Here is a 23,773-nt window from a genome sequence, read left to right as displayed (position 1 = left end):
TGGGCTCGGTTAGCTATGCAGCAGGCTCGTGCGTACTGGTGTGGGGAACCAAAGCTTTCCCGCTCCCTGCCCCTTCTCACCCACCCCCTGCCCACCTGCTCCAGGATGAAAGCAAATAATCCAGTTTATGCTCACAAACCTGGATCACAGAGTGTAGCCCCTGTAAGGGCATCGGAGGGATTCTTACTCCCTTGTGCCAGTGTCTAGTCCTTTGCAAACACACCGTCCCAGTGAGCGGGTGAGATTAGAGAGCTGGTAAATTATTTTAATTGGATAAAAACTGAGGTCAGAGGTTCCTGTTTTCCTCTGCTGCTCCAGTGGGAAATCTCTGCTGTGTGTTTGTAAATCTCTAGCTTGGGGGCTAGGTGGATAGTGGGTTACTGTACTTGCTCTTCTGGAGAAAGCAACATGGGGCCTGATTCTGATCTCACCATTGCGGGGGGAAAACCCATGCATCTTCATTCATTTCAATTAAATGACTTTGGATTAGGGATCTGATCCACTGCCCACTCAAGCCAATGGGAGAATCTCCGGTGACATTAGTGGTGTTGGATCAGGCCCTATGTCAGGTGGAGGCTGGGCCCCAGGGGGGAGTCTCAGGTCACAGGGTGAGTGAGTGGACGACTTCATCCCAAGCCCCATTTGTTCACATCACAAAGCCATCACACACATTGGCATATTGATCGTGCTGGCAGCTTCTGTTCTCGGCAGCCAGGGTCCCATCAGTAGCAGTGGTACAGGTCAAGAGGGAGGTGCATGGGCTGAGGCGTGCAGGGGAAGGAGTGAACTAACTGCAAGTGTGTGCTCTGTGTCCCTAATTCTCATGAGCACCAAAGTCACTTAACGATGCTCTTAAAGAAAACTTGCTACAATGTTATATGTAAATTGTATTACATCTATGTAGCTGATTTATCAAAATGTCCAACCCCAAAGAACCTGATAACAGAGGCATCTTTTGGGTCCCTAGTTGCCTGCCAATGGCAGTAGAAAGAAAATCCTGATACATACAAATGTGGGCCTGCTCCCAGTGAAGTCTGGCCTTTGTCTTGGCCCTAAATACATTATAAATCCCAAGCCCTGTGTCCATGATTAATACCACATAGGTTTTTTCAGTCATGTGGAACAATATCAGAAACAACAGAGAGAGCACGGTGAGGCCATCCTATCCAACCCTCCTCCTAATGCAGGATCGATCCCCACGCTGCTGGAGCAACCAGAGTGTGCTACCTTTAAATGACTCAAGCGATGGGAATTTCCATCATGTCCCTTGGGAGAATACGTCACAGTCAAATTGAGGTTAGGAAATTTTTCTTGCTGTTAAGCCTGAAATTTCCTTTGCTCCATTTCCTCTCCGTTCCCCCTCGTTAAGCCCTCAACGGCCACTCTTAATAGCTCTCCTCCCATCCGGATACATTTGCCTTTCTAATGCTTACCCTTTGGGCCTGATCATCAGCCTGGTGTCAATCGGTGTAGCTCCATGGATGTCGATTTACACCTGCTGAGGATTTGCCCATTATCGTATCCCCCTCAGATGTCATTTAGCCCAGTTACACATAGCTAATTCTTGGCAGTTAGTCCCACTTCCCCCCACCGCCAGCCCCTGAATGATTTCTGTTGCTCTGCTTTGAATCCCCTCCAGTTTGCTGGATAAATCAGTCATTTACAATGTGACGTGTCTCTTGGTGTCAGGCCCTACTGTAAAAAACCATGTTGGTGGAACATTCTAACCTTTATTCCCTCTGAGGAACAAATACTGCCCTAGCTATTGCTAGCTGCATCCCCTCATTAGCACGCACACTCCTGTGTTACACAAGCTTGCCTTGCTTGGGGGGGGTTCCTTTATTACTGCTAAGTGATGCAGGGTCATAGGGCCTGATCCTGCTGAGGTTCTGAGCCTGCTCCGCTTTCCCTGAAGCCCGTCAGAGGGGAAGGCACTCAGCATTTTAGCAGGATGTATTGAGCATCTCACAGGATCTGGCTCTCAGTGGGCAAAAGCACATTAAATGACTCCTTGTTGCCATGACAATATTGACTGAGAGCCCCTGGAGTTGTGGGAATTCAAGGGAAGCCAGCAAAAATAAAATCAGGACAGCAGATCCCTTGGGGAAATGTGAGTTTGCCCATAAGTGGGCAGTGTGTGACATTCTGAACCCCTCTGATGGCACTTGGAACTTTCCAATCCATTATCCCTTCAAAGGAGTTCTACAGTATTCTACAGGAATGGCCCAAACACTTCATCTGACAGTAGGGGGAGTTCAGAGGCATGGGATTGCTACTAGGTTCTCTTTCTAGAATGGATTTACTTCTTTTTGCAGATTCACTTTAACAATTCTTTTCACACAGAGGGTGAGATCCTGGCACGTAGGAAGTCACTAGAAGTTTTGGCATTGACTTCAAGAGGCTAGGATTTCACCCACGGTCTCCAGCTGCTTGTTTTGCTAGGGCCAATTGAAAATGGCCACTAAAGTGTCAGCTGGAAAGTCCCTGCCTTCCCAGATCCACTTCAAGACTGGAGAAGCTGCTGTTATATATAATCTGTCACTTCAGTTTCCAGAGACTTTGAAGTGCAGTTCTGCTCTGAAAAGTGAAAAGTGTAAAGATGGTATCATAGTTTTTTTCCCCTCCACCTTTTTACTTTGCAATGCGTCATGTATACACAATACAGTTAAATGTAATCTCAAACTTTAACCCACTTAATATTGTTCATGTTAGGGTGGAGGCTTCCTCTGATATTGTTAGTGTTTGAGCTGAACCAGTCAGATTTTGTTTCCATAGGCCACTGAGTCTCAGCGCCAGCCTCCTTTCACCTTTCATCCTCTACAAACCCATACCAAGTTTCATTCGTCATTAAGGTTCAGAAAAGGAAGGCTAATGCTCAGGTTGAACAGCCAGTAAATGGGTTGTAAGAATTCAACAGAAGGAAGCCAGCTCTCTAAATATCCGTTCTCTCTTTGGCCTTGTCTTCACTAAGGAAAAAGGTGTGTTCTTAACTCATGTAATCAAATCCTGGTGAAGATAAGGCAGGGTATAGGTTTCACCTGAGTCGTTAGGTTGAGCTAGACAGTTGGCTTCCCCCCTATTCCTTACTTTGATTTTTTAGTACGTGTGAAAATTACAAACTTCCTTGTCTTTGTGAGGATTTTACTTCATGGTAGTTAACATGAGTTAAGAACTCACCTTTTTTCATAGCAAAGATCCACCCTTTGTTCATGCGTGGGTGTCGGGGGGAGGCGTCAGTGTGGGAAGGGTCTTGTTTAGCTGGGGAAATCTACCAGCAGAACTATACTGGTATAGTTATACTGCTGTTCCTGAATAAGAAATTTTGCATGGGGAGTTATATAGTACAACAACAGCACTATAATTATACCGATACAGTTCTGCCAGTAAATTTCCCTGTGTAGACAAGCTCTAGCTGATGTGTTTGCTTTACATTCACTATATATTTTCAAACCGTTCTGTACCACGTGGACATAGACACAGGCAGTTTTTGTCCCCAGTTCCTATCTTACACAGATCTTTCAGCCAGAGATAAATGTGTTCTTAATGTGCTGTTGAGTCTGAAAGCACTGTATATCAAGGGCAAATCCCAGGAGCAAAATTAGTCAGTTTCTGCTACATTACATGTGGTTATTAATCAAATTTATTGTGTAATCAATGTCCAGAGTTCCCAAAGGTGAGGATTCTCCCTCAGATGTGGAAGAAACTGCCTTGCTCATTGCATCCTTTCTAACAGATGGTCAGTTTTTTATCTCTTTACTCTAGTTTAAAACCCTGGACCACTCAAGTTAGTTACTTTTCCTAGCTGACCACAAACTGAGGAGACTGCTCTTCTAATCCAGAGGATTTGCATCCTTTTCCTGCATCTCTGTCCCAATTAGCCATAAGGTTGGTTTTTCCTTCATAGCTGCTGTAATCAGGACCTCATGGATAGTTTAAAGTGGTCCTTTGCTGTGTGGGAGGTCTATTAATTGCTTTCTTTTTGGCAGCCTGTAAGGTGTAATGTCTAATTTATAGGTATTGATAAAATAGGAATGTTGGATACTTAAATTTAATTTTAGCTGCTAGTGTATCATGGAGTCAGCTGATTCACTGTTTTTATAGCCTGAAACCTGGAAAAACTAAACACACCTTCCCTGGGTGCCCTTAACAGCTTGAACTTCCCCACTCACAAGCACTCCAGGACTGTGTACAAACAAGGACAAAGGGAACACAGTCATGAATCTGGGAAAACCCACCAACGGAACAGGTATGCATATAAAGAGTCAAATACCCTCCACCCCGCTTTCCTGTCTGCCCACCCACTAGTGAGAATGTCCCACAGTCCCTTGGCTGCACCACCTCACCTATCCACCAAACCCCACTCACTGTTAGGATCAGCAAGTACTAGTCATCCAAGTGTCTCTTTGCAGGTCTGTCTCCAGTTCCAGGGGAGCTGCTTACCCAGTCCTGCCTGGAGGGGCCACCAGCTAACCCAGTCTAATGAGGTAGCTCATTACGGTGCTAGATAAGCAGAACACTGGGTCATTTTTCACAACAAAGTCCCCACTGGAAAGGAAACAAGAACATTTAAGACCCTTCAGCAGAATCCTGACTGCTTAGAAATAAACTCTTTAAACTGATCTAGGAGCCAACTACCCCCAAAATCCAAGTTAATGTCTAGTTATGATGACTCCTCAAGCGTCCTGAGAGGAATTGTGGGTAGGTAGTCTATGCAAAGGAAGAACTCTGTGGCAGCACTTTTTCCTTTTCACCAGTAGAGGCAGGAGAGAGCTCCCCTCTGGAGCTTCTGCCTACATTGGTCGTATGCTTCCAGCCTTCGGCAGATCCCATAGCATGGACTCTGTAGGAAAGAATGGCAATAAGAGGGGGAGGATTGTAGCTCTGATCTGGAATGTGTTCCTGTTATCACCTGACACCACATCTGGATAATTGAGCTGCATATGGAAAGATAGTGAAGAGGAGAGACGGAGGAATGAAGAAAAGAAAGGGATGGAGAGAGAGATGGAAAAGAAGACAAACAGAGACAGACAAGGAGAGGTAGCTAGGAAAGCAACTTGTTTCTGGATTTGGGGAGCGTACTTGGGGACATTTCTGTGGAGTCTAGTACCTAATGTTCACTGTCTCTCTGAGCTCCTGGATGCTGTCAAAGTGAGTTAACTAGCTTGGGGATGTCAGCATCAAAGGGGAATGCATGCAAGGAGAGGCAGAAGGGTCTCTGGAAAGGAGCTTGGGAGCCAGTGGATGGGAGCACCAGCAAATGAAAAGAGTAAGGGAGGCTCAGCTGGAAGTTTTGCAGTGTAGTCTGTGCCTCCAGACAGGACCCTCCAGGTCACAGATGCACAAAGCTAAAAGCAGACATAATTCTAGGGGCAGCTGAGGATGAGCTGATGATGCTGTTGGCAAAGGCTACATTTTCCCATCAGATCTGTGGCAAAAGCTCAGATAAACAGCTTAAGGGGAAACCGCAGTGGTTAGTATAATATATAGTAATGTGCCCACTGATGTACAAAGTCTCCTGGTAGTTTTCAAAAATACCTGTCACCGTTTCACTATCTCCACTAGGAGGAATGGTCTCAGTGGAAGTGGCCTAGCAAGAGCTGCATGCTGATGGCATACAGTAAGATGCAGAGACCCCAGTTCTCACTGGAATACATGGAATATCAGAGCCTTCCACTGCTGTTGTAAGTTTTTTTCTTTTGAGTGCTTAATTTCACTTTGGTAAACCTCTATGAAAATGAATTTTAAAAGCAGTATTTGCTCTGTAGCACCTCTAAACGTCCTCCTTTTCTCATGTATCCACGTGGCTGGATGCTTTCCCCGATTTCTACTCTAGTGTACATCATCAGCCTGTAAAAGGGATGGGTGAATACATTTTGTGCTTGGACTGGCTTATGTAGTGAGATGTTTACTTGCAGCATATTATTCACCCACTAGTGCTTCATAAGGTTCCAGAGGGAGGGTGTCTCCCATGGTAAACAAGGGAGACAAAGTTGGAATGCAAGTTGTGTGAAAGCCTGTTTGCATAGTGCCTGCCCACAACCCACCTTTCAAGAGCCATGGGTCCTATACATGCCTATCTCAACATGTGGTGTACCTCATCCAGTGTACCAAATGCTCCAATAACAACTATGTGGGTGAAACCAGATAATCACTATGCTTTCAAATGGACTCAGGAAAATGATAAAAGACAAAAACACCATATCACCCATGGGTGAATCCATTTCATAAAATGATCACTCCATATCTGACCTCTCAGTCCTCGTCCTCAAAGGAAACCTGCATGCCACCTTCAAACGATGAGCCTGGGAGCTTAAATTGATAACTCTGCTAGACACCAAAAATCATGGAATCTGTAACCCACTAACTCTCCTTTGTCCTATAACTGCAGAGGTATTAATTGCCCACTTCATTTTGAATGGTTTCTTGCAACATGTATTACCTCCGTATACTTAACAATCTGTTCCACTTTGTATTCAGCTGTGACCCTTTGATTCTCTTTCCCAGACCTGAAGAAGAGTGCTGTGGATCTTGAAAGCTTGTCTCTTTCACCAACAGAAGTTGGTGCAATAAAAAATATTACCTCCCCCACCTTGTCTCTCTCATAAAATAAATCTATCTTTTAAAAATTGGTTGCTTTTGAAGCTTGTTGTTAATATACGAGGCTTCTGTTGCCTGTTTGCATTTCAGAATTAGATTGCTCTGTGTGTTTGTTTCATGCAGATCTTTTTTGAGGAAGAGTACATACACATTTTAAAAAACTAACTGAAACATTTGAAAGTTCAAAGTGACACAGAGCAGGCACCAGCGACAATGTTGACAGTACAAACTCAGAAACTTTCACCTCATCAGTTTCCTCTAAGAACAAAAGGAAACCCATAGAACTGTGCTGGATTAGCTACAACAGCTGAACCTCATCTTCCATCGTTTAAAAAATACCTGTGAGGCCCTACTGCTCTTTCAGTTGTCTTAGGGGGAAAATCCATCAGAAATCTGACAATAAGTACCAGAAATATATCCGCAGCTACCTATCCCTACTCCTGTATCAAACTAGGTCTCACAGCTCGGCTCTGGCTAAGCAAATACAGTCAAGACACCTCTGTTTTTTTGTTTACCTTTAACATGAAAAATAGAGATGCATGACATTTCCCCCCCCCCCCGATATCTCTAGTTATCAACTAAGCAACCAAAACATACTTGACAGAAGAAGATTTCAAATGCACAAGAGCAATCCATGTTGACAGTGGGAGAGACAGAGAGTGTTGTCGGTAAGGGGAACTTAGTTGCCATGGAACTCACTGTGACATAGCAGCTTGCTAAAATCCAATGTGCAGTTTTTTTTAAAATGTGCTGTCCCTTTTATGCCGGCTGATTAGATCTCTAGAAGGGATTGGGGAGCAGCTGCAGGATGCTCCTGGTGATGCCACAAGACACTCAATTTGCTGCTGAGCTCCTCAGTCATAGAAATTAGAGACAGAAAAGACCTATTGGCTATTTCATCCTTCCCCCGGGGGCTAGGGAAAGATGGGTCCTTGCAGTTTGTGCTCCAGCTGTTCCCTGCTGCCAGAACTTTCCACCACAGGTCAGTTTGGCTTCATGGCATGAGTCACCAGTTATTTTCTTCTTGGCTAATGGAGATGTATCATTCCTGTACGGAGAGCAGAAGATGTGCCATGGAAGAGACGTTCCTTCCTCCTTCTGCGAGAGCCACTGGAGTAGGATATCATCTCTCCGTTCAGGGTAGCAGAGAGGTCTGTCATCCAAGGACATTCAAAAGCAGCTCTCCACAGGTGCACGGAACAAGCTTCCCCCCATGACAGGTCTATTAACGAAATCTCTTGAGGAGCCAACACCACTGATTCCCTTCCCCACTGGAGCGGAGCTAAACCCCCTGCTCTTCTTTGTCATGGTTTGTTGCATCTTTCACTAACACCTCATAATGCGTACTTCCTCCCAGTCTCCACATCCCAGGAGCTCTTGGGCCTGCATTACTACATTACTGAGGCTACCCATAATGCTTTTCACCAGTGTCCAAGTGTTTATTCCTGTGCTTGTCTGTTTTATCCTCTTGCCATTTTCTCTAATGCTCCTCTGGGAGGGTCAGCTAGGCAGGATGGCTCTTATGTGTTTGGGAAGAAATAATTAATCCTTCAAGCCTTAATCCTCTAGAAATACATCATGTGCTTCGGGAGGATTTTGCAGGAAAACGGAGGTTAACAGTGGGTCTCCGAGGTAACACATAACAGAATTTCATTGAAATAAAAGTTGATAAACTGACTTGGATGATGCAGAAAATGAGCCACAACATCAGACTATGCCTTTAGTCTGACAGCCAGGTCCTATTACTCACGTATGGGCCTGAGGCTAATAATGACCAGGAGCTTTTAAATCCCTGAGGCAGGAAACTAGTGAACGTTGTGCAGACAACATGAGCAAAGATGTACTTAGTGTCACTCTGAGGCTCCCGCAGTCACACTGACTGATCCAGTTCAGATGGAAGCGCTAAACTCTGTCATCGCTGGGGTGAAGCATTACAAAACTGCAGGCTGCCTAAAGCAAACTGCTAGGGTGGGGGTGCTGCAGAGAGGCATACGGTACACTCTGGAAGTGCACAAGTCAGGCAGTTAAAGGTTGTGCTTCTGTGATCAGGCCACTGAGCACAAAGACTGAGGCCAGGTCTACACGCCACACTTACCTCTGTATAAGTACATCGCTCAGAGGTGTGAAAAACCCACACCCTTGAGCTACACAGTTATGCGGACCCGTCACCCCCCGTGTAGACAGTGAGCTTCCCCCGCCAACATAGGTACTGCCTCTCGGAGAGGTGGAGTAACCAAGCCAAGGGGAGAGCTCTCTCCTGCCGGCTTAGAGTGTCTTCATCAAAGCGCTACAGTGGCAGGGCTGTATCCGTGCAGCTGTGCCAACGCAGCGTTTGTAGGGTAGACCTGCCCTGAGAGCAGAAGACTCGTGAGTCCTAGTCCCAGCTCTGCTAGTGGCTACCTTTGGCAAGTCACGGAAAAGGCATTCATAAAAACTGGGTTTGTGCCCTTTGTAGCTTCTGTTGATTTACAAGGAAGCCAGGAAGAGATTCTGGGGGGGGAGTGTTATGACTTGTTTTTTACCTTAAAAAAGGAGAGTTCTTGCTGAGTGGCGAGAAGAATCGGAAAGAGCTGGGAGGCACCAGTAAGGGATCTTTCGTCTCTGGCTATCAGCCACGTGCTAAGAGAAGAGAAAGCAGAGTAATCAGAGAAACGTTTCCCCTTTAAATACTCTCCTGTGTGGCAGGGAATTTGACAAAGGGGGAAATCAAAGAAATAGCAAGTCCAGGGGGGAGAACAGGATGTATTGACAAATGGACTCACTTGGGGAAGCACCTGCACTATGCTGGCTGGAAAGGACATAGTTATGACAGTGGACTGGGACTCAGGAGATCTGGGTTGAGTTCCGAGCTCTGGCTTCGACTCCCTCGGTCTATTTAGGTTGTAAGCAGCTCTTCAGTGCAGGGACTGTCTACTATTCTGTGTGTTTGTACAGTGCCTAGCATAATGGGACCTCAATCTTAGGTGGACCTTAGGCACTACAGTAATAAATGTAACAATCTTGGGGTTCATGAAATTACAAATCAGTGAATGAAAAAGGAATAAGCACACAGCCATGGGGTCTTCCCAACCCCCCAACCCCCCCCCCCCCCCCGCCTCTAGGGCACATCTACAAATTTCCACACTCACAGCACAGTCCCTTGTGAGGGAACGTCTCCAAAAACACAAACTTTCATAAGCATTTCTACAATAAACATTATTGATAATAATAAGCACACAGACAGCTTCTGAGGACACACTGAAAGACACAAAGATATATTCTTTGGAGAAATTCTGCTTATTTACAGAGAAAGGACAAAGTCCTGTTCACCGGAACACAACAGAAACAAACACCAGCAGGCCGTTTCCTTATTCACAATATTCATATCTGTCCCTCCAGTCAGTTCTTTGCCCCAAGGAGCTCTGTTTCTGCTCCCTCTCCGGGCCATGCTCACAACTCCATCTCTCCCTGTCTGCTGGCTTTCTCCTCTCTGGCTTTCTCACACACACTCAGCTTGCCAAACAATCCCCTTGCCCCTGATCAGCAGTGCCATGCAAACTATTCTTTTGGGCCTTGGCTTCTGTTGTTTTTAGTTATCACTACATAAAGGAGCATAATTGCTCCTTCCATTGATCCTGAAAGAAGGGCAGTTAGCACAGCCAGGGGCTTTAACCATGTCTATGATAGTCTGTAGAGCAAGAACCCATTGCCAGGAGCCATTAACACCTTCCAGCATAACAAGTACTTTCTCACAATACCTTGTGAGTCCTTTATCTCTGCTATTTCAAGGTGAGGAGGCCTGTTCCCTACATGACACTTATGTTGTGTTTTTCTCTTTCTTTCCTGGCAGAACAAATGACTATATAACCGTTGATCACAGAACACCCTGATCATCCTCCTCATCTATTATTGGGAGTGGACTACATCCACCCTGATCGAATTGGCCCTGTCAGCATTGGTTCTCCACTTGTGAGGTAACTCCCTTCTCTTCATGTGCCAGTATATTTATGTCTGCAGCTGTAATTTTCGCTCCATGCATCTGAAGAAGTGGGGTTTTTACCCGCGAAAGCTTATGCTCAAATAAATCTGTTAGTCTTTAAGGTGCCACCGGACTCCTTGTTGTTTTTGTGGATACATACTAACATGGCTACCCCCTGATACCTGTTTCTCTGCTATTATCTGCAGGCATCCCGAGAGAGAAACGCGGAGGAGGGACATCTGAAGAAAACAAGGAATTGCAGCACTGAGATGAGGAGACTGGCGGAGGATGGGGTGAGTGGACGTGCTGGTTACTGGGGAAGCACGGACACATTGTGAACGGTTTATGTAGTGGTTAGCATTCAGCATTGTACTGCACATTAATACACTTAGTAAACAGGGTGGCCGCAGAGATATTCTACATCCAGTGATAATCAGGCCATAAGCCACGTGAATAACAGGGCCCGATTCTGCCCTCACTTTTACCAGAATGTCAGATAGGAATAATTCCATTCAGGTCAGTGGAGCTGCACTAGCTTGTACCAGGATAAGTGACAGGAGAATCAGCGCACAAGTTTTAGAAACCAACTGACAGCAGCCCTTCTGCTCCTGCCCACCTCATTGGGGGTGTAGCAGAGACTTACCCAGTCTGGCTTCACAACAGTTCACTGCTCAGTTTCTCTCTCAGCTTTCCCACTTGAGTCACTGAGGTGACTTAGCCCTCCGAGGTGCCAATCAGTCCCTTCATACACGCTTGGTGGCCGGGATGGCTGTGTCACCTCATGAGGTGGCAGCATAGAGGGAACCCAGGCCCACTCTCTACTACAGCCCTGGGACCTTAATCAATTGAACTGACTGCTCTGTAGCTTAAACTGCCCGGTCTTTCCTTCCTAGGACCCTCCCTATGCGTTCAACCTGGCTCTTCCCTGGCTGTCCTGTTGCTCTTTAATAGAATCCCCCCCCCCGCCAGTCTGCTCTCTTGGAGTCTCTGCCCATACTGAACAGGCCCTCTAACTCCGAACAGGTCTAGTTCCTCCCTCTTGCCATGGGACCCCTATACTCATTGGCCCAGATCCTCAAAGGTATTTTGGTGCCTAACTCCCATTGACTTCAATAGGGGTTAAGTGCCTAAATACCTTTGAGGATCTCTACATTCCCTGTACCAGGGAGGCAGCTAAACCTGGTGGTGGTCAGGCTAAGGCCTAAGCCCCTTATAGGGCCAGCCTGCCTGCGACAGGCTGGAAGGGAGTATGGGAAGAGCGCGTCCACTGCCTGCTCCCTTGGAGTGCCTCCTCCCTCTCTCCCTGGGGAGAAGGTCGTGGGATGGGGCAGGGGAGCAGCCCCTTAGAGCCCACCAGTCTCCAGGCAGATATCTGCACAGAGCATTGATTCCTGCTTTACACCTGCAGCTCCCCGGGGGAGAGGGCTGCTTTGGCAGAGGAGCTCATGGCAGCCCATGGCCGTGCTAAAGGGATGGGAAGAGGAGGCAGACCCCCCCACCCCAGGGCTAACGCTTCCTCTCCTCTTGGCTCTGCTCCCTCAAAACTGTGCCCCCTGCGAGGAGCATTAACCGGACATACTGGGAGGTTCCTTGCACACTTTCCTGCGTCCTGCCTCCCCGGCCCTGGAGCTCGCTACAGTCTGGCTCAGGGCAGTATGGTGCAGAGAGAGGGAGAGCGGGCGCGTGGGCAAAGTGCTGAGCTGTTAACGGCTCCTGTGTGACCACGGGCAGGTCACTGGGGCCCAGGTTTCTCAAGGTGCTTAGGTGTAGCTCTGCTCCATGTTGAGGGACTGTGTGGATTGGATGACTGAATCCCTCTCACTGAGGCTTAGGCTCCTAAATCACATAGGCCTTGCAATGCTGAACGGCATAACGCCTGAATACCTTTACAAATATGGTTCTCTCTATGCCTCAGCTCCACATATGTCCAACAGGGATAACAGCACTGCCCAGCCTCAGGGGGGCTGAAAGGATAAATCCAGAAATGGCTGCGAGGTGCTCAGACGCTACAATGAGGCAGGCCCTAGAACCCAGACAGGTAGGCCCAGATCCTCAAAGGGATTTAGGTGCCTAACTCCTATTGAAATCAATAGGAGTGAGGCGCCTGAATCACTTGGAGGATCTGGCCCGTACAGTTTGATTTCTGATCACTAGGACACACCCATCCCCACAGTGGGTCAATCAGAGCATTAAGAAACCACACTAGCATGAGCTGCCTCATTTATACGTCTCTCTCGGGTACAAAAAATTAAACCAAACAACCTTCTTCGTGCCCCTCTGTACCTGTGCATGGACATTCTCAGAGACTGGAGAATCATATTGGCCATTCCCTCAGCCTATACTGCCCGCCACGGGCATTGCGTCCACTTGTTCTGGTCAATAAACCGTTTGGGACAGGGAATTTCTGTCTTGTAAAACACCAAACTCATCTATGATTAGGGCTTCTGATTTGTTATTTTAACCCCTAAACCCTGATAAAACAGCCTGAGACAAAAGTTGAAATCAGTGTTTATCCAATAAACACTGGAAAACATTGGAAATGGTTACTTGTATTTAAGAGGTCATCCCCACAGAGCATTAATGCGGTTATGGGTGTGTGATTCTAAAGCACACTAGCATGTTGCTCGTTAATTGGTCCACACAGACCCTGCTGGTGTGCATTAAAGGTTCCTTAGTGAGCTTTAATGTAGTATGTTAACGTGCACTAGGGATTACTTGTTACAGTATATACAAAAAGAAAGCACACCCCACATCCCCTGCAATCACCAATTTTTGGACATCTACACAGAATTTACAAATTGCTAAAAATAACCCCCCTATAATCATAGAATCATAGAACTGGAAGGGACCTTAAGAGGTCATCTAGTCCAGTCCCCTGCACTCGTGGCAGAACTAATTATCTGGATCATCCCTGACAGGTGTTTGTCTAACCTGCTCTTAAAAATCTCCAATGATGGAGCTTCCACAACCTCCCTGGGCAATTTATTCCAGGGCTTAACCACCCTGACAGTTGGGAAGTTTTTCCTAATGTCCAACTGAAACCTCCCTTGCTGCAACTTAAGCCCATTGCTTCTTGTCCTAGCCTCAGAGGTTAAGAAAAACCATTTTCTTCCTCCTCCTTGTAACAACTTTTACATACTTGAAAACTGTTATCATGTCCCCCCTCAGTCTTCTCTTTTCCAGACTAAACAAACCCAATTTTTTCAATCTTCCCTCATAGGTCATGTTTTCTAGACCTTTAATAATTTTTGTTGCTCTTCTCTGGACTCTCTCCAATTTGTCCACATGCTTCCTGAAATGTGGTGCCCAGAACTGGACACAATACTCCAGTTGAGGCCTAATCAGTGCAGAGTAGAGTGGAAGAATTACTTCTCGTGTCTTGCTTACAATACTCCTGCTAATACATCCCGAATGATGTTCGCTTTTTTTGCAATGGTGTTACGCTGTTGACTCATATTTAGCTTGTGGTCCACTATGACCCCCAGATCCCTTTCTGCAGTACTCCTTACGAGGCAGTCATTTCCCATTTTGTATGTGTGCAACTGATTGTTCCTTCCTAAATGGAGTACTTTGTATTTGTCCTTATTGAATTTCGTCCTATTTACTTCAGACCATTTCTCCAGTTTGTCCAGATCATTTTGAATTTTAATCCGATCCTCCAAAGCACTTGCAACCCCTCCCAGCTTGGTATCATCCACAAACTTTATAAGTGTACTCTGTATGCCATTATCTAAATAATTGATGAAGATATTGAACAGAACCAAACCCAGAACTGATCCCTGCGGGACCCCACTCATTATGCCCTTCCAGCCTGACTGTGAACCACAAATAACTACTCTCTGGGAATGGTTTTCCAACCAGTTTTGTACCCACCTTATAGTAGCTTCATCTAGGTTGCATTTCCCTAGTTTGTTTCTGAGAAGGTCATGCAAGACAGTATCAAAAGCCTTTCTAAAGTCAAGATATACCACGTCTACCACTTCCCCCTATCCACAAGGCATGTTACCCTGTCAAAGAAAGCTCTCAGGTTGGTTTGACACAATTTATTTTTGACAAATCCATGCTGATTGTCACTTATCACCTTATTATCTTCTAGACGTTTGCAAATTGATTGCTTAATTATTTGCTCCATTATCTTTCCGGGTACAGAAGTTAAACTGACTGGTCTGTAATTTCCTGGGTTGCCCTTATTTCCCTTTTTGTAGATGGGCACTATATTTGCCCTTTTCCAGGGCAATGAAATTAATAATAATGAAATTATTGAACCCCAAAAAGCAGAACCCTATCTCTGATCTACAGTAACAGCAGGTATTCCTAAGGTGTCTGTTGCCATGATATCTAAGCAACACTGTTGCGAGCACCCACCACTGGATTCAGCAGGAAGGTGAGATAAACCTCTCCAAAACACTCTAGTTGCAGCAGTCAGTGGACTAGCTAGAGATGGCATAGACCAATTAGACCACACAGCCCACCTCCCAGGGACACAGCTGTCTGCCTTCTGATGTTTGTGGCTTCTGGATGCCCTGGAGGTACAGCTGCCATTGCACTGTCCGTATCAGCACTGAGCCACTTCAGTAACTTGTCTCTCCTTATGTTAACAGGTTTCCCTCTGTGCCTGGGCATACAATGGCAATTCTACCAATGTGAGAGCTCTTTAATGTGAGTACCCAGCAGCAAGCTTCTGCTGTCTGTGGTCTGGACTTTGACTATCATCAAAGTGATCTGCCAGCTCCCCCCTCATGTCCCCGTAAAGGCCAATGTGTTAGACCATCCATGTGCATTTGCTATGACATACATCAGTGTTGATGAGAGACAGGAACACTGCCGGGTGATTTTGAGCTGCCAGAATAATCAGCTGTATGCACAACATGGCCTAAAGGATTTTTCAATTAGCAACATGCATCCACTAAAGAACTTAGACACTCCGATTCTTGCTGGGGACTTCAACCCTGTAGACTCTTGTCGCATAGACAAGACAACCTTCGCCAGTGCCGCAGAAACCCGGCTGTATCGGAGCGTGGAGAATCTACACTGGGCGACAGTTGCAGACTCCAGTCTGTATTCGCAGTGCCGGAGCATGGACAACGAGCTCCTTTTCCACTATAAAGGTGCCAGTTACTGGTCCAAAGGCTCTGCAGAGAGAGCCCCGGTACAGAGCACAGCAGACGCTTGCGGGCACCTGCCCCTCCACCCCAAGCAAACGTCACCATCTGCGCGAAACGTTCCCCTTCCTCCTTTTGCCAAAGTGTCTCAGTGGCTTTTCCCTTCCGCGGAGGAGAGAGCCCTACACGGGGATGCCAAAAAAGAACTGAAAGAGAAGCTGAGGATTCACAGCACCAAGGCGGCGGCAGAACCCTGCAAGCCCGTGCGTCCCCAAGCGCCTCTGACAGACCGGGTGGCGAGGGAGCTCTCAGAATGTCGGACGTGCCAGCAGTACAAAAATGGGTGTGCTGTACACTGCTGTGCGCTGTTTGTGGAACACGCACCCCTCAGTCAGGGCCCCACAATGGCGCCGGGGAGACAGAGGCCATGTTTTGCGTGCAGGATAACCAGTCCGGAAGACATCAAGCAGGAAGCTTTGAGGAGGTTGCAGCTGAGAAGACAGAACAGCTCTCCCAGCCTGACTCTCCATCATGCCAGGGAAAGCCAAGAGATCGTCAAATCCAGAACCATTGGATCCCTGAAAGGTTGTGATGGGGAGACTGATGCCAAAGGGCCAGCAGAGCTGAGCAGAAAAGGACACTGTAAAGGGAGACTCTACATCCCTACCTTTGAGGAGTTCAAGCGAATGAGAAGCAAGGAGATGCGTTTATCTGCGGGTACCAATGGGCCAACAAAGTGCCTGAGTGAAGGGTCTCTGGCAAGCCAGACTCTGGAAAAGGAAAGCAATAAGGACATCCGCTTGGCTGTGCCACGAGAAGCCCTGGAGGCCAAACTCCCCAGCGATTCCATAGCAACAACGGACGACTATGATGATGTGTTTCATGAAAGCCACATCACTTCTGGCTCTGCCCATTATGGAGACATTCCAGCCACCGGGGGCAGCTTCAGTTTGGTCAGCACAGCTGGGGCGAAAGACTGTACCTACCAGCTGTCAAGTACAGATAGGTCCCTGGTCCCTATTTGCTCTAGCCCGATTCCAAGATCGCCTTTGCAGGCAATAGCAATCCACGGGGAGAGGGAGGAGGTCTGCAGTGATGAGCAGCAGGGATTAGACTCAAGACAACTGAGTGGAGTCCTTCACTTTGCTGGGCAGGCACTGGCTTCTGAAGCCCATTCTTCTTGCTGTCCATCGCTGCTCTTAGAAGCTACAGACCTATCCAGTTATGGAGCTAAGCTACAAAAAATGAAGGATGAATTCATAGGCTCAGCACTGGATCTTATTAAGAAAAGGTAACATACTGTACTGGGACACTGAAAGCAGTCCTGGTTTGAGGGGTCTATGTCTTCCTCCCAATATGTACGTGTAACTCCCATTGGGATCAGTACTCTGCAGTTATACAGAGCCTGTCAGCTTAGGATCTCAGAGTTAAAAAACCTAACCAATAGAAATGGCTATTTATTAGTTGTATTATCACAGTACCTAGGGACCCTAGTCATGGATCGGACCCCCATGTTTCCACTATTTTTTTTAATCCTAATGGAAGTAGGTGTTTGACACAAACATTTCCTTTTAGTGTTTGCAACTGAAACACTGCACCATCCTGCTAGTACCTGATAACCTGGAGAGGAAATTGACTAGAAACTGATCAACAAAACATTTTAAGGGACTTGTCTATTTTGATCCTTCGAGCTGACTGAATGAAGTACAGAAAGCACAAAGAATGAATAGTAGATTGGAATTTTAAAAATATAAGGTGCTAACAAAACAAAGAGGAACTTATATTTTAAAAAACCTGAGTTTTAAAGTGACGGGGATTCTTTTACTGTGATTTCTCCTGCGGAACCAACCTAGCCAAATACTACCAAGTAATACTTGTAGTGACTAGTAAAGGCTGTTGCTTAATCTGGATAGTGTTTGAAACATTTCCCTTTGGCTAGAACCAAGGAGTGCTGTTTAACTCCCAATTTACAGCTTTGGGTGGAAATCACCAAGTTCCACATGATTTCCACTCAAATTGGCCTAAGATTTGTTTCTAATTCAGCCCAAACTTCACTCCAGAGGCTTGTGACGCTGTAGGAATCTAGCTGGAGTTTCAGGCTTGTAACAAAACCCAAACTCACCACCATGGGCAGTGGGTGAAGCTTCCCCTGCGGTGGCTAGCTCCCTGTCCGACCTCTTCCACCTGCGGCCCCACCCACACTCCAGCCTCCCTCCGCCCCAGGCCCCACCCCTGCTCCACCCCCAGCCCTACCACTGCTCACAGCGTCCCTCCTCACTCCCCCTCCTGCTGCGAGACACATGGGGCGGGAAGAGGCGGGGCCACCACAGCCCAGGTGTCTGGTGGCGGGGTGGCGGCAGCATACCTGCCGCCCATGCTCACCACTTTTATTTCCTCGTCACTTAAGATGACACAACAGATACACTTGGGACATGCTCTTGCTCCCATTGAAGAGAGCAAGGCCCAGATGGCATTTAGGGTCCTAACTTCCACTGAAATCAAAGTTCGGAGCTTAAATACCTCTGTGCATTTGGGCTGTCCTTGGCTCCAACGGGAGCAGGAGTGGGCCTTTAATAAAGTTGTGCTGATGAACACATAGGCTTTGTTAAATTTGTTACAATTCTACCAAGCAATTTTGTCTTGTACCGTTACTTACTTGTACCCACACTTATTTACTTTAGACTCATGTAAATGGTTTCATAGTTTAAGACTGAACAATTATTTGATTTGTGACGTTGGGATGATGGAAATTTTTAAGTCCCTCTTGAACCATTTAATCCCTTTGGCTCACATAAGAGTCCCTGCTGGGAAGAGACACACTGGTCTACCAGTGGAAATCCTACATAGGCTTTTAAATATAAATTGCCCTTTCTGAGCTGTCTAAACAATGTGGGATCACCATCCAGGACAGGGCACAAGGAGCTAGGGACTCTCAAACTGTTGAGCTTTGAATTTGGGAGGATGAGAAGGAAATGAGACCATCTGTGTAATGAAATAGGAACCGATTGGACAGGCAAGGGATTGTGGGGCAAGTGCTACTCGGGGAGATGGTTAAGGAGAAAGACACTCCAAGAGAAAAGGTTTTCTGGACGACCTAAGGATGGTAGATGAAAGAGCTGTTGTCAAGGGCAAAGAAAACTAAGGCCAACAAGATTAGGGGAAGTGTAAAAAGACGACGAGGAGGCAGAAAAGCCCATCCAGCTAGAAGAAGAGGGGAAGGGACATGGATGGCACACAGGAGCTTGTATGGACCATACCCGTGTTGGGAAGGTGAATAGAGAAGACTCAGGGCTCAAGAAAAGGATGGAAAGGACTGAGAGCTGCTGAGGAGGAGGATACAGCTATGGTGGTTTTGCAGAGGACTGAAGAAAGGCACTGTGCACAGATGGGGTGGGACTAGAGCATCTCTTTCTAGAAGATTCAGGGAGAATAGATGGCTCCACAGATTCAGAGGAAAACAGCACATTTACATGGAACTGCTCACTCCCCTGCATCATTCCCTGCCAGCCTGAAAGCTTGGCATGAAGGAGAAGCAATGTGTAACAGAGATCAACAAAAATCAACCCACCAAAACACCTTACCTTAAATAGCCCAAGAGATTTTACCCTGCAGGTGGAGAAGAGCCAGAGACTCCATAAAGTCCACTAGGGACTTTGCTACTGCTATCAATTTGATGTGAAAGATGCTCAGACACTATGGTGATGGATGGCAGGATAAAACCCTATGACAGAGAGACAGACAGACAACTCTGCTGCAGCTTTTTTGGGCCCTAGTATATTTCTTCCCAGCTGAATTCTCTTGTGCTCTGGCCTACAATGGAGTGTGGGAACTTCAAATCCCAACCACCCAAGGCCAGGATGGGGAGAACTCCGGGCTCCAAGACTCACAACAGCTCAGCTAGGAAGTATTGTACTGGAGTCCAGAACAGAGGCAGCTGGGTCCTAAGCTTGGTAAATATGGCAGAAAGTGGGTGGTGCTGGGGAAAGGGCTCACAACATGGTGTCAAGTGTGGCACATACTGGATCCACCACAAACTGCAGTCTTGCCTACAGTCCACTGGTGGGCCATGACTATCAGAGAGCATAGACTATTTTAGAGAATACAGTGAACACCTGGCAGGAACAGTACCAAGGGAATACAGCTAGCATATGGCTAGAGGAAGGAAAGTAGATGGGGTCAGTATAAATGGGAAGATCCAATGGAGGAAGCTGAGAGGGAAGATGAATAACGCAGAAGATGCAAAAGGGAATGAAGTTCTGAGGCCTGGAGAAGAGAAAATAAACTAGGCATAGTGCTTTTTCTATGTGCCGAGCATGACAGCACTGATTTATACCTGTTACCCGAAGTTAAGGGGTTGGCAGAGATCTTGGAGTGCTGGCAAGAGGGTCTTCAGAAGAGGAAACGAACATCGCTCGGGACGTGGGTGAGAGCTAGAACGATGGAGGGAACTCTGGAATAACTGAAAGCATGTTCAGTGAAAGAGAGCAGGAAGGTCAGTGGAGTTGGTGGAGGGAAGAGTTCCACTATCGAGGAGATGTTGCGGCAGACTCCATGGTCCCTGGCCATGGTGAGGGTAGAGTCTGAATGAGGCAAGTGTGTGAGGAAGCCAGATTTTTAGATTCTGTGGGGAAGACGGGGTGAGAGAGGAAGGGAGGGCCCAGTGGAAGTGGTGGCAGGTGTGGCAAAGTGGGAGAAAGATCACCTCAGAAGCATTGGCTAGAGATGGGCAGGGGCAAAACTCTCAACATAATATTCATCTGTATTAGTATTAAAATGAGTACATATAGACAGCGACCTTCACCCCAAAGGATCCCACGGGATCACGGGATTTACAGAGGGAATCACTTCCCCCTCCACTGAAATGCAGCCACATCTGGTGTGAACAGGGCAGTCCTGTAACAGTCCAGAGTGACACTGCACAGCAAATTAGAGCAAGGAGTGGAGAGCACTGTATGGAGTTGAGATTCCAGGGGGGCATTTTTAAAGAGGCGGCATGAATTAAGAGCAGGATCAGGTGACCGCATCCCACCAAGGGCAGACGGATCCCGAAGTGTACAAGAGCTGTCCCTGTATGGCGCTCACAAAGGAACACGATTTAGGCAAAGATAAGATACTGTGGATCCTTTTAGCAGATTTGAAGACAGACAGCGGAGCCAGTCTGCACGAGTTATGGTGTCAGTTACACGATCCATCAGCTTCCCAGCCGCAGCCTTATTTCAAGCAATAATTGCTTTTAAGATGAAAAAAAATAAAGGATGTCTGTGCCATGGAAACATCACAGAGGTCAAATTTAAGGAGTCCAGAGGCAAGGGGCCAGGCCCTGGGATGCCACTGCACAGGAACAAGTGCTGTCCAGGCGTGTGAGAGAGAACAAAAATACCTTCCCCTTTGCTCTCCCCTGATCCCGCTGCAGCATGTGCAAAGCTGGCTCCCCCTGCACAGGTTAGAGCCAAGGGGCCAAAATCTCAGCCCAGGAGGAATCCCAGCCACACGCCTCCTGCAGCAGAGGGAGAGAGAATGGCATGAGAGCTCCTACTTCAGCTCTACGCTGCTGAAGGATCATCCCTGCACTGGGAAGAGCCTCCTTGGGCTGGTTAAACCAGCCAGATTACATCAGTGGTGCAGGACAAAGTGGTCACAGTGGGGAAATCTGCATTAACTCTGGCACGTTGCACAGCCAGTATATTTTGTGGTATAGATCTAACCACAAAAGCAATAATCCAGGGTTTCTCAAACTAGGGTCTGTGAGGGTACTCCAGCAGGTCCGCAAGTCTTGTCCAGGACCACCGGCCCCACTGATCAATGCCGTGGATCAGCTGTTCAGTGGCGTGCAGGAGGTGCTGGGAGGGAGGGGGAGGAGGTGAAGAAGCGGGGAAGAGGAGGGGTGGGGTGAAGCAGGGGTGGGAAGAGGAGGGGCAGGGTAGAGTCTTGGGGGAAGGTGTGGAGTGGGGGAGGGGACTGGGGCTGAGCAGGGGGTCCATGAAAATGTTTAAATCAAAATGGGGGTCCTCGGATTGCTAAAGTTTGAGAACCACTGCAATAATCTATTTGGCGCACAAAGCAGGTCTAAAGAAAGCTCCGTTCACACAGCACGGACACTGCTGTAGGAATACTAGCTGTTGCCTTTCTTACGTGTTTTACCTGTAACTGACCAACCCTAGTGCAGATTTAATTTCTTGACTCTAAAATAGTCTATTTTTTCCACTCTTTCCTTTTCAAAACCACCTGGACACAACCGACTCCCATTTCCCAGGGAGGATCGCCTTTGGAAATGTTTAGAAGAGTAAACAAAATATATAAAAGCCACAAAAACTAACACTGTGAGTGAGCTCCCCAAACATCATTCCCAGAGAAGTGCCTTCACGTCTCCACTTTTAGTAATAACTCTCTGCTCTTAGAGCGGATAGCACATGTCATGAGAAAAGCTCAAAGCACGATACAAACATAAATGAATGATCACTTCCTTGCAAATTAGGTCTGTACGGTCTTGTGCCTAAGACAGTGCATGGGGAATCAGGAGACCTGGGTTCTATTCCTGGTTCTGCTGCTGTGTGGCCTTGGACAAGTCACTTCACCACTTTGGGCCTCAGTTTCCCCTCCCACTCTTTGTATATTTAGATTGGGGAAGGGACAGTCTCTTACATCCCGTTTATGCAGTTCCTAGCACAGTGGGTCCCTGATCTCAGTAGTGGATTCTAGATGTCACTGTAACACAAACAACAGTCATAATTTTGTTATTCCCATTCTACAGAGGAGACAATAGAGACATAAAGAGTGAAGTGGCATAACAAGACCCACATAGCAGGGCACTGGAAGAGCCAGATGTAGAACACAGGGTCTCCTGATTCCCAGCCTTCTGCTAGCATTGCACGGTGACACTGGCGTTGTATACAATCGCAATCAGACTCTAATTGTGCAAATCCTCTGCTAATCCCAGCTGGGATCTAGAAGCACAGAAGTGTGTGAAAATGAAAATATTCATTTGAAAAGTTAACCAACTTTTTCAGGCCTAATAAGAGATTCAGTCTGAGTTTGGGGGAAGATTTGGGTCTGTTCTCACTTTATCTGAACCAGATTCAGTTTGGGGTCTGTGCTCATTCATTTTAGCTGAGCCAGTTCACCTATCCCTAGTTATAAAGGGAGTGTCTATAGACCTCAATATGTGACACTACTGGGAGCTACAGTTTAGCAGCTGCCATGCATCAGTGGTAGCCTAGGAGTAAAAAGCTACGTAAAGAAGAAACAGTCATTATACTAGGTATTGGTTAGTCACAAAGGCTGATTATATTCCAGTCCCCTGCATCGCTCTGGTCAGTTACACCAAGGTTGTCTGTATACAGTCCTGACAGCCCTTCTTGTTAAAGGAATTTGAAACAAGGGAAATGAAACTTCCTCTTAACAGATTTCTTTGTGATATAAACCCAAAGCAGAAGGTGTCTCAGTATCCTCATGATCGCTTCCTTATTATTCTTCACCCATTGATTGGCTAAACTATCAATATTGCACCAAATCCTGTTCCCATCTTCCCTGGAAATAACTTATATTATTAGAGACACGGTCCATTTAAATTGAGTACGCCTTTTAAAAATGACTTCAAAGCAGTGCCAGGCACTACAGTATCCCTCTGGGACAGTTTTTATAGTTTTATAGCCACTGCTGTAACTGAGATCACCAGATCTGAGCTGATTTTAGATTCCTTAAACCACACACAAGTGTATTATTAAAACAAGGAATGGACTGAAGCCTTCCAGTCTGGATCCTTCTCTGAACGGATGGGTGCTGCTCAGACCTGGGGACCCTGCCCAAACCCATCTCTGTCAAGAATTTCAGATCATCTCCTAACTCCTAGTGATGGCTGCCCCTTTGCACATATATGATGCTGATTGGCTTCTGCTCCTTCCCTTGCAGCTGCAGTGCTGAGACTGCCGCAGAGTCTCCATCCATGGGATCATGTGACCCTAGGAAAGCTGATCTCTCTTCTCCAGAGGAGGACAGTGATCCATCTACAGTCATTTCCATGGCAACACGGACCTGGAAGACCAAGCCAAATAATGAGACACCTAGTGACACTCAACCTGCAGGAAACGTAAGGAAAAATTCCCATTTCACCCCAGGC

At 46.8% G+C, this 23,773-nt stretch overlaps 1 protein-coding gene and 1 long non-coding RNA gene across 9 annotated transcripts in view; one reads left to right on the top strand and one right to left on the bottom strand.

Moving 5' to 3' along the window:
- The window catches only part of LOC102936326, an 88,410-nt gene that overhangs the window by 53,128 nt on the left and 11,509 nt on the right, over window positions 1–23,773 (top strand). For 3 of the 7 annotated variants that reach the window (XM_043525478.1, XM_043525475.1, XM_043525477.1), the window contains 5 exons: window positions 5,563–5,681; window positions 10,427–10,550; window positions 10,762–10,848; window positions 15,157–16,948; window positions 23,566–23,743. In XM_043525478.1, coding sequence (XP_043381413.1) covers window positions 15,342–16,948; window positions 23,566–23,743 — 1,785 coding nt within the window. In that variant the 5' untranslated portion in view covers window positions 5,563–5,681; window positions 10,427–10,550; window positions 10,762–10,848; window positions 15,157–15,341. Of the gene's footprint in view, window positions 1–4,119; window positions 4,247–5,562; window positions 5,682–7,660; window positions 7,788–10,426; window positions 10,551–10,761; window positions 10,849–15,156; window positions 16,949–23,565; window positions 23,744–23,773 lie in introns of those variants that run through there. The other 4 variants (XM_037912141.2, XM_037912139.2, XM_037912140.2 and 1 more) reach the window with 3 other exon arrangements.
- LOC119567316 lies at window positions 4,180–23,572 on the bottom strand. Of its 2 annotated transcripts, XR_006284926.1 has the most exons (4): window positions 22,456–23,572; window positions 22,300–22,362; window positions 9,120–9,216; window positions 4,180–4,840 (listed from the first exon to the last, which is right to left on the bottom strand). It is a non-coding gene; the product is annotated as an uncharacterized LOC119567316 (long non-coding RNA). The 2 variants fall into 2 exon arrangements; XR_005227286.2 differs by having other exon boundaries at window positions 22,300–23,572.

This window comes from Chelonia mydas, chromosome 11 (genome assembly GCF_015237465.2).
Source record: "Chelonia mydas isolate rCheMyd1 chromosome 11, rCheMyd1.pri.v2, whole genome shotgun sequence".
NCBI classification, from domain to species: Eukaryota; Metazoa; Chordata; order Testudines; family Cheloniidae; genus Chelonia; species Chelonia mydas.
This window is presented reverse-complemented; position numbering and strand designations above follow the sequence as displayed.